The sequence below is a fragment of the Taudactylus pleione genome, unplaced genomic scaffold (genome assembly GCF_031769625.1).
Source record: "Taudactylus pleione unplaced genomic scaffold, aTauple2 ptg001031l, whole genome shotgun sequence".
Classification (NCBI taxonomy): domain Eukaryota; kingdom Metazoa; phylum Chordata; class Amphibia; order Anura; family Myobatrachidae; genus Taudactylus; species Taudactylus pleione.
In genome coordinates, this window is record NW_028285432.1 from 1,025,314 (window position 1) to 1,041,920 (window position 16,607).

The 16,607-nt window shown below is 46.8% G+C and overlaps 1 protein-coding gene across 1 annotated transcript in view; it reads left to right on the forward strand.

The window, feature by feature from the left end:
* Positions 1 to 1,469: 1,469 nt before the first annotated feature.
* LOC148454117 (uncharacterized) overlaps positions 1,470 to 16,607 on the forward strand; it is a 77,800-nt gene continuing 62,662 nt past the window's right edge. The window contains exon 1 of the mRNA XM_088461241.1: positions 1,470 to 1,561. Coding sequence (XP_088317367.1) covers positions 1,470 to 1,561 — 92 coding nt within the window. The remainder of the gene's footprint in view (positions 1,562 to 16,607) is intronic.

Here is a 16,607-nt window from a genome sequence, read left to right on the forward strand (position 1 = left end):
TAAGGAGTGAGACGGACTGTGCTAGGGAGGCGATCGGTCCTATCGCCCTCCCCCTGGATCCGCCACTGACCCAGGTCAGGCCGTTTCCATGCTCCTTCGAACCGGGTTATTCCTGGGTCAGCCCCGTTCACACTGAACCCGGGTCTGCCCTGTTAAACTTGTGAAGTCATAAAAAGTGGGCAGGTGACTGCTCCACAACCACCAATCAGCTAATTTTAGGCATGACCCGGGTTGCACCATTTACACTGCACCATTACCCAGTTCCATCGCGGGTTCAACCCTGGTAGCTACCTGGGTTGGATTCCAAGGTCACTTGACCCAGGCTATTTTACAGGGCCCATTTTCCACTTATCCACTACCTGGGAAGACAGTGCACACATACAGAAAGCACCATATATAGCACATACTGTACACCACTTTGCCATCAGGTGTATTTACACCTGAGCCAGATGTAGGTGTATATATACCCATAACCTTAATTAGGCTATTACTCAATAAACTGCACTATTTAATAACAATTAAAGGATATTAGAAGTTTTACATGAACAGTGGGATTTGGGGTCTGCTTACATATCCCCATTAATATATTATCCTCCCTCACCTGCTCTGCCTTCCCGGGTCTGCGCGGTCTTCCCACTCAGTAGCCCCGTCAGCATACTAACCCGTTCTCCAGCGGGAGCTCCCGCTGCATACTCCCAGGCCAACCCCACCCTCCTCCCTCACTTGTCCTCCCCGGGGTTGCGCGGTCTTAGAACTCTGCAGCCCCGTCAGCTCTCTGGCCCCTTAGTCCGGGGGCTTAGCTCTGTGCGCACCTCCCTTTCCTCTCCGCCGCTCAATCCCCTCATGGTGCGGCTAGGCACCCACCTTCCTGGGTGGTCCCGGCGCCCTGCTCTAACGGCAGGTCCGGCGGCCATTTTAAACACCCCATGTTACATGGTAGTGCTCCTCAGCACTGCGCGGCCAGGACAGTACCTGTCCACCCTTGCCTCTTCACACATGTCAATTTGTCATCACATCCTCGGTCTTCCCACAGTGGTTTCTCGTTATTCCATGGCCCTCCCCCGCATGGCCCTCCATCTACACCCTGGTCCCCCCCCTTCTTTCAACCCGTTCAAGGGGTTTTCTGCGTTTCCCTCCTTCTGCACCTATAATATTATCCCCCCCCCAATTTTCTCTTTTTTCCCTTTACTTTCCCCACCCTCCCCTCTTTTTTTTTCTATTTTTTCTACCCCCCCCTTCTCTCCTCATTTACTCCTCTACCATCCCCCCAGCTCCCCCCATAGCCCAGGCAGTTTTGGCTGCTCTTTCTTTTTTTTCCACTTACATCACAGCTGCGGTCTCTCACACCCCCATACTTCCCCACTTCCTCAGTAGTCCCTCCTTTGTGTTTTCCTCACGTGTATCCTGTAGTTGCAGGTTACGTTTTGCGGGACGAGTGTTGAGGGAAGAATTGGTGACTCGATCAGTTGATGACCCTGTGCGTGTCAAGATGTCCCCGGCGGAGCCGGCTGCTCCTTCACGTGAAATTTTTGTGGAGGAGGTTCTGGACCTCCTGGTTCTGGTGAGTATGATTGTTTAACAACTTTTGTTACTGCATTTTTTACTCTCAATTTCCGTTACCTGTGCGTGCCCGCGTAAAATGGCAAGTGGGTCGCGTGGCATTTATTCAAGAGGTCAGGTGATTATGATAAGAAGGCTGATGATGCAGGATATAGGGTTTAGCATAAAGCGAAATTTGCATTGTAAGAAATCATTGTTTTTCTCAGCGCGGCTGCGCGGCATCGAAGAATGAGTTGCAAATTTTAATTTGTAGAATTTTGCTCGGTCTCTTATGTGATGTAGTAAGGGGATTCAGGCTAATAAGATGAACACCGGGGGTTAGACGGAAATTTTTTACTATAATAATTGGTTTATATTAGGGGTGAGCGGGTTCGGATTTCTGAAATCCGAGCCTCCCCGATCCGAGGCCGTTCCGAGTCAGGCTCGACTTTTCCCGCCTGACTCGGATCTGAAATCGAGGCAAAACGTCATCATCCCGCCTTCCGGGTCTCGCGGGTTTTGGATTCTATATAAGGTATCCGCGTCGGCGCCATTTTCTCACTGGGCTGTGGACAGTGAAGAGGGAGGGTGGGAGTTAGGGCTGGCTGGGCTGTGTTTTGTAGTGTAGTGCAGTGTAGTGTTGCGCTGTGCTGCTGTTGTCCATAGGGGCTGTGTTCACTCCTCCAAAGTCCATAGGGGCTGGCTGTGTTGTGCTGTGCTGCTGTTGTCCATAGGGGCTGTGTTCACTCCTCCAACGTCCATAGGGGCTGGCTGTGCTGCTGTTGTCCATAGGGGCTGTGTCCACTCCTCCAAAGTCCATAGGGGCTGGCTGGACTGTGTTGTGTAGTCAGTTGTCCATAGGGGCTGTGTCCACTCCAAAGTCCTGTGCAATGTCCCAGTCCTAAAGGGGTGCTGTAGTGTTGTCCAGGGGGTGCTCTGTCCATCAGGGTTGCTCGCCCCAAGTGCAAAAAAATAAATATTTTTTCTGTGTTTGTGAATTGTGTGCGCAGTAGTTGCACGTGCATCAACAAAGTAGCGCCTGTGTCATAAGTAAAGGGCCGGCTGGCTTGTCCGTTAAAGGGTGCTGTAACCCCCAAAGTGCACTCCAAAAAAAATAAAAAAATATATTTTTTTGTGTTTGTGAATTGTATGAGCAGTAGCTGCACGTGCATCAACAAAGTAGCGCCAAGCGTGCGCCTGTGTCATAAGTAAAGGGCCGACTGGCTTGACCGTTAAAGGGTGCTGTAACCCCCAAAGTGCACTCCAAACCAAATAAAAAAATATTTTCTGTGTTTGTGAATTGTGACCACTGTGGCTGCACGTGCATCAACAAAGGAGCAGCGCCAAGCGTGCGCCTGTGTCATAAGTAAAGAGCCGACTGGCTTGTCCGTCAAAGGGTGGTGTAACCCTCAAAGTGCGCTCCACAAGAAATAAAAATTTCTCCTTTTTTTTCTGTCTTTGTGAATTGTGTGGGCTGTAGCTGCATCTGCATCGTCAAAGCAGCAGCAACAAGCGTGCGTCTGTCGGCTAAAGAGTAGTGTAACCCCCAAAGTGGGTTCCAACCAAAATAAAATAATCTTTTTTTTCTGTCTTTGTGAATTGTGTGGGCTATAGCCGCACCTGCATCCTCAAAGCAGCAGCGACAAGCGTGCGCCTGTGTCATAAGTAAAGAGCCGGCTGGCTTGTCCGTCAAAGGGTGGTGTAACCCTCAAAGTGCGCTCCACAAGAAATAAAAATTTCTCCTTTTTTTTCTGTCTTTGTGAATTGTGTGGGCTGTAGCTGCATCTGCATCCTCAAAGCAGCAGCAACCAGCGTGCGTCTGTCGGCTAAAGAGTAGTGTAACCCCCAAAGTGGGTTCCAACCAAAATAAAATAATCTTTTTTTCTGTCTTTGCGAATTGTGTGGGATATAGCCGCACCTGCATCCTCAAAGCAGCAGCGCCAAGTGTGCGCCTGTGTCCCATAAGCAAAGAGCCGGCTGGCTCATTTCTTAAAGGGTGGTGTAACCCACAAAGTGCACTAGTCTCCAACAAAAATAAAAAATTATTTTCTGTGTTTGTGTGCGCCTTAGCCGCACGTATATATCAATATAACATAAATGGAGGACCAAACTTTCTCCGATAAAAATAAAATAGGGAAAGATCAAGAACCACTTCCTCCTAGTGCTGAATCTGCTGCCACTAGTCATGACATAGACAATAACATGCCATCAACGTCGTCTGCCAAGGCCGATGACCAATGTAATAGTAGAGGGCACATACAATCCCAAATGACAAAGTTCAGGAAAATTACTATAAAAAAAACATTTAAATCATCTGAGGAGAAATGTAAACTTGCCAATATGCCATTTACGACATGGAGTGGCAAGGAACGGCTAAGGTCTTTCCCTATGTTCATGACTAGTGGTTCAGCTTCACATGATGATGGAAGCCCTCCTCCCGCTAAAAAAATCAAACGAGTTAAGCTGGCAAAAGCACAGTGAAGAAATGTGCGTTCTAAGAAGATATCACAAATCCCCAAGGAGAGTCCAAGTGTGGTGGTGGTTGCGATGCCTGACCTTCCCAGCACTGGACGGGAAGAGGTGGTTCTTTCCACCATTTGCACGTCCCCTGCAAGTGCTGAAAGGAGCACCCACAGTCCACTTGCTGATATGCAAATTGAAGATGTCACTGTTGAAGTACAACAGGATTAGGATACTGGTGTAGCTGGCGCTGAGGAGGAAGTTGGCGAGGAGGATTCTGATGGTGATGTGGTTTCTTTAAATCAGGCTCCGGGGGAGACAGTTGTTGTCCATGGGATGAAAAAGCCCTTCACGGTCATGCCTGGGCAGAAGACCAAACATTCCACCTCTTTGGTCTGGCAATATTTCTATCCAAATCCGGACAACTATCTTGCCATATGTACCATATGTAAAGGTGAAATAAGTAGGGGTAGGAACATCCTCCCTTATACGGCACCTGCAGTGCGTTCATAAAAAGTTACTGTCATGTTCAGAAACTTTGGCTAAGACCGTAAGCAGTCCAGGGACCTAAATCCTGTTGTCCTGTTGTATCCAAGCGCCTGCAAACCACACCGTCAACTCTCTCCTCGTCAATTTCCTCCTTAGTCAGGGTTGGAAGTAGTCCTGCATGCCATGTCACTGGCATGACTGATTCTCCTATCTGGGATTCCTCCGGAGGGTCCTGCATTGCTGCTGCTGCTGGGAGTCGTTCATCATCCCAGAGAGGAAGTAGGAACACCACTACTTTTACTTAACAATTGACCATCCAACAGTCCTTACCGAGGAGGATGAAGTACGACAGCAGTCATCCTGAAGCAAAACGTATAACTGAGGCCTTGACTGCTATGTTGGTGTTAGACGTGCATCCGGTATCCGCCATTAGTGCAGTGGGATTTAGACAACTGATGGAGGTAGTGTGTCCCCGGTTCCAAATCCCATTTAGATTCCACTTCACTAGGCAGGTGATACCGAGACTGTACAGAAACGTCAGAAAAAGTATCTTCAGTGTCCTGAAAAATGCGGTTGTACCCAATGTCCACTTAACCACGGACATGTGGACAAGTGGAAGAGGGCAAACTAAGGACTATATGACTGTGACAGCCCACTGGGTAGATGTATCACCTTACGCAACAACAGCAGCGTCACCAGTAGCAGCATCTCAGAAACACCAGCTCGTTCCAAGGCAGACTACGCTGTGTATCACCGGTTTCAGTAAGAGGCACACTGCTGACAACCTCTTAGAGAAACTGAGGGAAATCATTGCACAGTGGCTTACCGCACTTAGGCCCTGATTCAGACCCACTCGCAAGTGGCTGTCCGCTCGCAAGTGGGTCGATGTTGTGCACTGCGCATGCGCACGACGGCAGGAGCTCCGTCGTGCGCATGTGCCAGACGCGACGAGCGAAGGAAAGTCCTTCGCTCGTTGTGTCTGATCAAAGGGGGCGTGCTGTCGATGTTGATTGACAGCACGCCCCCTTTGGTGGGCGTGCCGGGGGCGTGCCTCCCTGACGGGGGCGTTCCCAATGGAACGCCTACCGTCAGATGCCGGCCCACTGACATCACTAGTGATGTCAGTGGGAGTGATTTTGGCTCTGATAGAGCCAAAATCACTCCGGGCCTTGCGGTTGAAAACCTCAACCGCAGGCTCCGGCTCGTGGATGAAGCCCTTCATTCGCTTTGCCAGGATTCCAGGGTGGTCAATCTGTTGAAATCAGACCACTACATTTTGGCCACAATGCTCGATCCTAGGTTTAAAGCCTATGTGGTGTCTCTCTTTCCGGCTGACACAAGCCTGCAGAGGTGCAAAGACCTGCTGGTGAAAACACTGTCAGCTGAAGCGGAACGTGACACGTCAACAGCTCCTTCTTTATTTTCTCCCGCAACTGGGGCTGCCAGGAAAAAAACGTAGGTATCCTAAGCAACCCGCTGGCGGTGATGCAGGGCAGGCAGGACCAAGTTTGGACATCTGGTCCGGACTGAAGGACTTGGCAACAATTTCTGACATGTCTACTGTCATTGCATATGATACTGTCACCATTGACAGAATGGTGGAGGATTACATCGGTGACAGCATCCAAGTAGGCATGTCAGACAGTCCGTACCTGTACTGGCAGGAAAAAGAGGCAATTTGGAGGCCCCTGTACAAACTGGCTCTATTTTACCTGAGTTGCCCCCCCTCCAGTGTGTACTCCGAAAGAGTGTTTAGTGCAGCCGGGAACCTTGTCAGCGAAAGGCATAGGAGGTTGCTTCCACAAAATGTGGAGAAGATGATGTTCATAAAAATGAATTATCAACTCTTCCAAGGAGACCAGCCTCCAGAACGTACAGAGGGACCTGTGATGGTGGATTCCAGTGGGGACGAATTAATACTCTGTGAGGATGAGGATGTACACAACACTGAAGAGGGTGAGGAATCGGTGGATGAGGAGGATGAGGACGACATCTTGCCTCCGTAGAGCCAGTTTGTGCAGGGACAGATTAATTGCCAGCTTGTTTTGTGGGGGCCCAAACGAACAAATCATTTCAGCCACAGTCGTGTGGCAGACCCTGGCGCTGAAATGATTGCTTTCTTAAAGTGTGCATGTCCTGTTTATTCAACATAAGGGTGGGTGGGAGGGCCCAAGGACAATTCCATCTTGCACCTCTTTTTTTTTCTTTGCATTATGTACTGTTTGGGGCCTATTTTTCCAAACTGCCATCCTGTCTACCACTGCAGTGTCACTCCTAGATGGGCCACGTGTTTGTGCTGCCCACTCGTGTCGCTTAGCATAGTCGTCCAGCTACCTCTGTGCAACCTTTTGGACATAAAAACACTATTGTGAGGTGTTCAGAATAGACTGGAAATGAGTGGAAATTAAGATTATTGAGGTTAGTAATAGCATAGGAGCAGAAAAACCAACACATTCTGTGATTTTAGCTGTTTTTATGCTTTTTAAAAAAAAAATACAGATCCAAAACCCAGAACCCAAAACACGGAAGGGTGGTTGTGGCAAAACCAATCCATATCCAAAACACGAAGAAAGATCCAAATACAAAACACGAAAAGTGGCCGGTGCACACCCCTAGTTTATATACATGCTAATTTTCATGGAATGCTATTGGGTGTACGGGTTGATGAGCATGGGTATGTTAGTGATTCATCTGTTTGGTCCGTTACATGTTTGTCCGGTTCATGTGTGGCATGAGTAGAGTTTATATGCCCAGTTTGGTCGGAACCACAACGGTTATTTGGTATGCTTTTAGGCTGTAAAGAGGCTTCGGTCTGGTTGCAGTAGCGTTGACCCTCCTTGGTTACGGGGCCGCTGCAGAGCTTATTCTGCGGTAAGCCTGGTGCACGGAGGTGGCGGGAGGCGGATGGTCGCCTGTTATTATTCCCGATTCTCTCTGGGGTCAGGCTGGTCCTGGGAACTCTCCTGTCGCCTCTGCATGTGCGAGCTCCGGGCCAGGGATTGCCGACATTATGCTGGGCTTAGCCCTCTTCTTAGAGTCGAGTTCAAGGAAGCTGGTTAAGACTTAGGGCTCTATTTACTACAATCCACACTGGTAATGCAGATTGTAGTGTGATATTACCGAGTGAATTCGCATTGCGAATTCAGGCAATATCACAGGGATTTACTACAAATCCCTTGCAGAGACGGAGCTTGCGAGAAAGCTCTGTCCCTGCGAATCCCCTCAGCACACTAGTCACGGTATTTTCGCAAAAAAATACCATGACAAGTGCCTCGCATATGCGCCGACCGGCCGCCGCTGCTACTCCCCCGGGGCGCTAAGCCCCGCCCCTGTCGCCAAGCCCTGCCCCCTGCAATTGCGGACCCCCGTAACCCATCGACCCCCCCTCTCCCTTAATTACACTTACCTGCATGATCCGGGCTCTGGTGATGTCCTCCGGTCAGCTGACATCCCTTACTGCACTGGGACCCTGTCAGGTGACGACAGGGCCGCAGTGCACCATGGTAGACCAGCTGACCGGAGGGAGAACATCACCAGAGCCCCGAACTCCGGTCCCTGGAGTCAGGTAAGTTTGTTTTATTTTTACTTTTTTTTTGCAGTGTATAAGTGTGTGGTCTGTTTAGACCCAACAGCTGATCACTGGGGCCGGCTCGGGGCTCTGCTATCCCCGTCAAAGCGGAGCAGGAGTCCGGTAACCGGGGGAGACCCTGGATAACGCCAGGTGGCGTTATTATCACAGGGCTTCCCCCGGTATTTTTTTCACAATTTATTTTTTAGTAACATTGGCCAGATCACTTTTCCCATTACAATTATGGGAAATACGATCTGCTTACTAAAAATAAGTGACACTTAGGGCTTGGAGTAGAATTTTACGAATTCTACTCCAATTGCCCTGTATTACCTTTAGGTGAAACTAAACTAATGTGAAAAGGGTGTGAAAACACCCTTTTTCACTTTATTTTAGTAAAAATAATGTTAATAAATAGAGCCCTTAGTCACCGTTGTTGTCTACTTTTCAGTGGTGATAGCTAACCTAGAGGTGAAAATTTTGTTGGGTTTGTGGGGTTATCATTCAGACTACTTTTGGATGTTTATTGAGTCTGTGCTATCAGGGCACCCCATAGCTTACGCTTGGTCAAGGTTTATTACTGAATTTTGTGGGCACAGGTTGGTGTAGAGGTATTTGGGGGGCGGATGGGGTTTCCTTTTCCTCGTTCCTCCCTGCAGGATCTCTGAACCTCTCCTGTGGGGTGGTTTACCACACAGGTGGCGTTTTTTAGTTCCTGGTTAGTACAGCAATTGTGGAGTTCCGTTAATTATGCATCCTCGTAGGCCCTTTAGAATAGTTTCTCCATTTTGTATGCAATTTGGGTTATGGTTCCTTGAGGGACACGTTTAATTCTTGGTCGGTTGTTAGTTTGTGGCCTGTTCTACAAGGCTGCGTCATTTTCATGGGTTTTCAGTGGTTATTAGGTGTTTTGGGACACAATGACTGCCTTCGGGCTGCACGGTTTCCTGTGCCTATTTTGAGAAATCCAGATTCTTTGGCAATAGTGGGTTCAGGCCGGGACTGCACACGTTGGTGTAGCACATGATCTGGTATACTTTCTCTTCATATGTTCAGGAAGGAGTGACGCCGGTTTGTCCTCCCCTCTTTTCTTGCAGGCACCTTTTACGTTTGGGGGGTTACAGTTATATAGGACATGATGATGGGTCGCAAAACAAATGTTAATACTCCAAGCGCTTCACGAGTATGAGAATAATGCTGCAAAGGTGCTGAGTGTTCACCCACAAAGACACTCCAAATAGACACAGACAAATATATAGGTGCACCCTGCGCAGAAAACTCAATAGGGAATGAATTTAAAACAAATGTTCAATTGATGATACAAAATTAATTGTTGATATCCCCACCAGATGCAAAATTCTTGAATCGGTCTTTTAGAATGAAATAAATGAATAAATAGAGAAAAAAATATAGAAGTCCAATGTCACCATAAATGAATAAATCCAATTAAAAAAGTTTCTTCATAATAACATGGTAAACGTCTTTCTTCTTATAGTACACTGGTCTGCCCAAAGTCACATAAGCCACTCAATTTCCTCTTCAAACACTATGGTACCTCTTGTTCCTCAAATATAAAAACAAGGGAAAATCGCAATAGTGTGATACAGTAATTTTATTTAGAGTGACAATTTAAAAGTGATTAAGAGGCTGCGTACCAGACAAAAGGGTGTATAAAAACACCATCAAGCATTCGTAGAAACCATAGGGTACCTCCTGGGATCAAGAATCCACCCACTGTGCTTTTTGGTCTGGATCAGCTCCTCCTCTAACAGCCAGGTGGATGGTAGAGGAGGAGCTGATCCAGACCAAAAAGCACAGTGGGTGGATTCTTGATCCCAGGAGGTACCCTATGGTTTCTACGAATGCTTGATGGTGTTTTTATACACCCTTTTGTCTGGTACGCAGCCTATTAATCACTTTTAAATTGTCACTCTAAATAAAATTACTGTATCACACTATTGCGATTTTCCCTTGTTTTTATATTTGAGGAACAAGAGGTACCATAGTGTTTGAAGAGGAAATTGAGTGGCTTATGTGACTTTGGGCAGACCAGTGTACTATAAGAAGAAAGACGTTTACCATGTTATTATGAAGAAACTTTTTTAATTGGATTTATTCATTTATGGTGACATTGGACTTATATATTTTTTTCTCTATTTATTCATTTATTTCATTCTAAAAGACCGATTCAAGAATTTTGCATCTGGTGGGGATATCAACAATTAATTTTGTATCATCAATTGAACAACATTTGTTTTAAATTCATTCCCTATTGAGTTTTCTGCGCAGGGTGCACCTATATATTTGTCTATGATGATGGGTCACGTTTTTCTTTTTGTCGTTTGGGGATCATTTGTTTAGTTGCTTGGTCACACTGCGGGTTTATTTACAGTTGACACGATCTGTAGGGAGCGTGGGTAGTTAGTTATAGGCTCCTTTAATTTAGCTTTCTATATCTTCCCATAGTTCAAGTTGTATTTAGGACGGGAGCGGGTTACTGCCGGAGAGAGCCAGCCTCTTCATTCAAGGTCGTTTGCCGGCAGAGGGCAATGAGGTACTACGTAGTTGGGACAGGTTTCTGGTTCTATTCAATGACGATCGCATTTGGCCTTGGCCTTAAGTGGCATATTGTCGAGGCAACTGTCACCAGTGCGGTTGGCTCGTCCTGGGTTTCTTGGCCTCTATTTTTGATGTGAAATTTCTGCGTGGCTTCTTGTATTTGGGTTTAGCGTAGGTAGGTCTTACGAGTTATTTGTTGCTGTCCAGAGCTGTTCCCAATTGTCGTAGCCGTTGTTCTCTGGTCTGTGCAACTGAGTTTTTGTCTTGTTAATTCCTCGTTCGACAAGATTGGGTTTAGTTCATGACAGCAACAACAAAGCGCGTCTTCATTTTTCATTTTGCGTTGCTGCGTCATGTATTTTGTTCATTTCGGTGTCAAATTTTTTTATTTTAACATACAGTTGGCGCTGCTGCCTCTCGTCACAATGACACCACGGATGTAATAGCCTGTTTTGCGGGCTTGATGAACTTTTAGTGCTCAGACATCTACAGAGGGTAAGTCTTAGAATATTTGCTTTGCTCCTTTGTTTTGGAACCATTAGTAGCAGGGTCGGCGCAGCGGGGATCTCATCTTTTGTAAGCTTGAAGGTAGTCATGACCCAACCCAGTCAATTATTGTCGCTATGCTATGACAGGTTGAGTGAAGGGTTTCCCCGTTCGCGCCGTCCCCCGGTGTTCTAATGACATGCAGCTGTCAAAGAGTGTTGCTTGTTTTATGGGTCAGGTGGTTTCTGGTGGGATTGAGGCCTCTCTTTTCAATTTGTCCCCTTTTGGCTGCAAAATTTGGGGGAGTTTTACGGCCTTCTGTTTACACACATCATTTGATTATAGCATATATAATATACTCAATCAGTGTTTGTCTCCTGCAAATGGTAGATAGTTTACTTTTCTCAACATCCTGAAATTTATTTGCCCTTTCGGTGCATTTTGGAGTTAGCTCCCTCCTGGTGGGACGCAATGGTGCTTTAAATCACGATCTTATCCTGATTTACAAATTTCAGTTGCTACAGTTAGGTCAGGGTTTTGGTTGGGTGAGAATCGTATGCTTCAGTTTTTTGGTACTTAATTCTTTCAAATTGGGGAAGCTATTTGGCGCAGCATTTAAAGGGGCATCTCCCGCGTACATGCAGATTTTAGAGTGTGCTAAGTCAGCTGATTACGAGACTTATATGTTGTGACAGTTAGTAGTTGCGAACCTGGCGATAACCTGAAACGTTGTTTACCAGCCAATCGTTGAACGTCTAGCGTTCAACAATTGGGGGTTGTGAAGGGATTTTTTAATTTTTCCTCCCGGGAGCCTTGATCTGACCCTTTTTGGTTCACGGGTAGGTTTTTTAGTTTTAGATTCCCCTCTTATGCATCCGTGCTAGATAGTTGCTATGTGTTCTCTCAAAGTTGTGTTGGGATGGTTGGGTTTGGCGAGGTGCTCATTATACGGAATTTTTGATTTTCATGGGAATTGCTGCGGTTGACAGTATGGTTTGGCTTGTGGGCCACTCTTATAATTTTGGTCTGGAGCGACATGATTGGGTTACACACCAGTTTTATTGTTTTTATGGGTGACAGGTAGTAGATGGGTGTGCAAGGTTTGGCTTCGAGTTTCGTGCTTGATTTGATGTTTCCTTGGTGGCCACATTGGGTGTGCTTGGCGAGTGGGGTTGCCTGTCGGGAGCAATGCCGTGGTGCAGCTGGAAGGTGGTTGATTGTTCGTGGTGAGAGGTTGGTTGGAAATAAGTCCAGATGGGAATATTGTGTGGTTTAAACTGGTGCCTTGTTTTTGACTTGGAGAGCGGCGTGTAAGCATGGTGTGTCGAGAATAGGGTGAATGTGTCAGTAGCCAGTTCTACTGTGTCGCTGGGTAGCTTGGCTCTGTGTCATAGCTTTTTGTTGGTGATGCAAAGTGGTATTTTCCATCTGGTTCGGAAGGCATCTTAGTGACCTGGGTCTGTGTGTGCAATAAGGATTTGTGGTTCTGGGCTTAGGTTGTTTTGGGTGGCGGGCCAGTTTCCTTTGGAGTCTGGCTTTGGCGGGAGTATGCTGCAGCTCAGTGGCTTTATGTGGCGCAAGATAACTTTGTGGGGGCACTTGTCTTCGAAGAATCTAGGGAATTTGTCCTTCTCCGTGCAGGGGGACCCAGGCGCTTTTGTACGGAAGCGTCTCGGATTGGCCCAGGAGGGAAGTGGGACTCTCACATCGTTAGTGCGTCTTGAGGGGGGACGTTTCAGTCGTTCCGCAAGTACTTGAGTGAGGTGAAATCTCTTGCCACCCTGGTTAGGTTAATTAATTAATTATAAATAAAAGCTGTGACCTTTTAGCCAAGCTATTGTTGTCTGTGTCATTATTTATTAGTTTAAGTAAGCTTGACAAGGTTGTTAAGGGTTAGAAGCAATAAACCAATGTATATCTTATCTTATATCTTTTATTCATTTTAAATTAATTAAACTCTAATATGACAAGTATTATTAGATAGAAGCAATGTAGTTGTAGCTTTAGAGTATTAATATGCTCAGAATTGTTAGACTAATATTAGTGCAGTTCCTGCATGTTCAGGCGACTAAAGACATCACTTTATCATATAGAGTGTATGCAGCATAGAGTGGAGGACCCACTTTTGCTAAATAATTTGGTCCTGGGGATGCTCTCTGCAACCAATGACAGATGAGATGCACATCAGACAATCAGCTAAAACAGTCTGCCCTGTGCCTTCCACAACCATGGGCTGCAGTGTCACGCGTATAGAAAAAGTTGTAGTGACGATAACTTCCGGGTTAATAGACACCGTGAACGCGCGCACTTCATCTTTTCACCGTGAGAGGAGAGCGTGGGGGAAGCCCAGCACCTCCATGAGTGTTATGCATTCCTCCAAGTGTGCTGAATTGGGGGCGTGTCACAAGGACATGCCTCTTCTCCGGCCGGCTATGCTTGGCCGCGCGTATGAGGGGCCATTCAAGTCAAAATTACAGCTTTCTGGATATGTCATATACCTAAATTATTGCTTTCTGGATATGACGTATGCTGAAGTGGATATGACGTATGCATAACATATGATGAAATGGATATAACATGATGAAATGGATATAACATATACTGAAATGGATATGACATATGCTGAAATGGATATAACGTATGCTGAAATGGATATAACGTATCCTGAAATGGATATGACGCATGCTGAAATGGATAGGACGTATGCTGAAATGGATATAACATGATGAAATGGCTATGACATGCTAAAATGGATATGACGTATGCTGAAATGGATATGATGTATGCTGAAATGTATATAACATATGATGAAATGAATGACATATGCTGAAATGGATATGACGTATGCTGAAATGGATATAACATATGATGAAATGGATATGACATGCTGAAATGGATATGACGTATGCTGAAATGGATATGACGTATGCTGAAATGGATATAACATATGATGAAATGGATATGACATGCTGAAATGGATATGATGTATGCTGAAATGGATATGACGTATGCTGAAATGGATATGATGTATGCTGAAATGGATATAACATATGATGAAATGAATGACATATGCTGAAATGGATATGACGTATGCTGAAATGGATATAACATATGATGAAATGGATATGACATATGATGAAATGGATATGATGTATGCTGAAATGGATATGATGTATGCTGAAATGGATATGATGTATGATGAAATGAATATGACATATGATGAAATGGATATGACATGCAGAAATGGATATGACGTATGCTGAAATGGATATGACGTATGCTGAAATGGATATGACGTATGCTGAAATGGATATGACGTATGCTGAAATGGATATAACATATGATGAAATGGATATAACATACTGAAATGGATATAACATGATGAAATGGATATAACATACACTGAAATGGATATGACATATGATGAAATGGATATAACATATGCTGAAATGGATATAACATACACTGAAAAGCACATGACAGTGCCAGCCAATCACAGCTCTCCTATATAAGCAGGGCTCTTGGGAAGGAATAGCAGGAGTACAGTATGGCAGAGCTGTAAAGTGGAGTTGAGTGTTAACACTATAGTCCGTGGTGTAATAACTTTTGCTGTGCTGATGATGGTAATGTAACACATAACTACTACTGCATGTACTATTAGTTACAGCTGCAGATAGGAGACTGCCTCTTTTCAGCTTTTTTTCTCCTGTGAGGATCGTTCTCCGGCTGCAGGCAGGTTATGTATAAATGTTACTTTCAATTTCCTTTCTGTCCTCATTCTCTCTCATCTCAGGTCTTTCTTTACTCTCCTTTCTCTTCTTTCTCTATGTCTGATTTCTTGCCAGTACCCCAGGTCCCTGCTTATGTTAGGGAGTGCCCTGACTCCCAGCAAGATGGCTCCTTCATAATCCAGCAGGTGGGGTAGGATTCCCCTGTTGTCTGGCAAGATGTACTGTTACTGTATGCAGGCTGCTGGGTCAGACAATCGGCAGTAGGCTGTGGTTTTCACACCCCACACGTGCCAAACATTATTATAACCATACCACCCAACTGTCCCACATTCAGTGGGACAGTCCTGTTTTTTTGGGACTGTCCCGCTGTCCCACCCGTGGGCTGATTCAAGGGGGCAGGTAAGTGGCGGGGTCCCTCGGATGGTACACACTGAAACACAGTCCTAAGTCCCCAGGCAGGGGGCTCCCTGGGGACTGGCTGCACGTGGAGCCAGGTATTAACTTGTGCTTCTACTAGACCACCAGGGACAGCGGGCCGCGGCTGAACGGCAAAGGTCTGGCATCCCAGGGGTTAATTGCATGTCAGTGGAGTGGCCTTCCCTGTCTCACAGCCGGTGCCTCCCCTGCTGCACAGTGGCTCTCCATAGCGGTCTGTGTCAGCACTCCTCCCCCTGGCCCGTCTCCTCTCTGCTCCTCGGCGGCCATTTTCTAATAGTGTGCAAATGCTGCTGGACGCTGAATCAAGGTGGCATCGCGGTCCGGTTCCCCCCGCATAGCTCTCCTGCGATTAAGGTCAGAGTATGCAGCACTGTTTCCTACCAGGCTCTGTGTCTGTGTAGTTGATCTCCATGCTGGTACTGCAGGTGATTTATTTCTGCATTGTATGTGACTAACTGCTGACGCTGCTGCCTGTACTTTCACTTCTGACTGTCGGACATTTTACTATCCCTGTTCTTCCTCTGCTAAAGCCCTTGCGGTGCGGTGTTGCAGGGTGTTCATTGCCTCACTGTAAAAGCATTTATCTGTGAGGGGAGTCACATACACTATGGGTATACAATCGGGAAGGCGGCTGCCGGAATCCCGACAGCCTGCTTCCTGACTGCTTTATCCCGGCATGGGATAAATGACTGGTGTCTATATCTAGACGCCTGTCATTTTCCCGACGCCGGGAGACCGGTGCCCAGCATCTCGATAGAAGGAATGCCGGGCGCCGCGAGCAGACAGCCGCGGGAGGGGAGGGTTAGGTTTAGGGTACCTGGGGGGGAATTAGGGTTAGGCACCCCCCTGGGAGGGTTAGGGTTAGGCTAGGGGGTGGGTGGGTTAGGGTTAGGCACCCCTGGGGGGGACTTAGGGTTAGGCACCCCTGGGGGGGACTTAGGGTTAGGCACCCCCGGGAGGAACTTAGGGTTAGGCACCCCCGGGGGGGACTTAGGGTTAGGCACCCCCCCGCGGGGGACTTAGGTTTAGGCAGCGGGGAAGGGGAGGTTATGGTTAGGCACTTAGAGGGGGGATTAGGGTTAGGCACTTGGGGGGGAGGTTAGGGTTAGGCACCCTAAAGGAGGGTTAGGGGGTTAGGTCAGTATAGAATATACTTTCCTTTAGGACGATCGGGATTTCCAGCGCTGTCGGGCTTTCTCTGCCGGGCTCTGCTAATCTATCGGCCTGCCGATGCCGGGAATCGAACTGCCAGCCATGTGGCCGGCGGTATTTCATACCAACTCCACACTACATTACACTCATCTTGTCTGAGAGTAAACGTGATTTTCCTCTTCAGC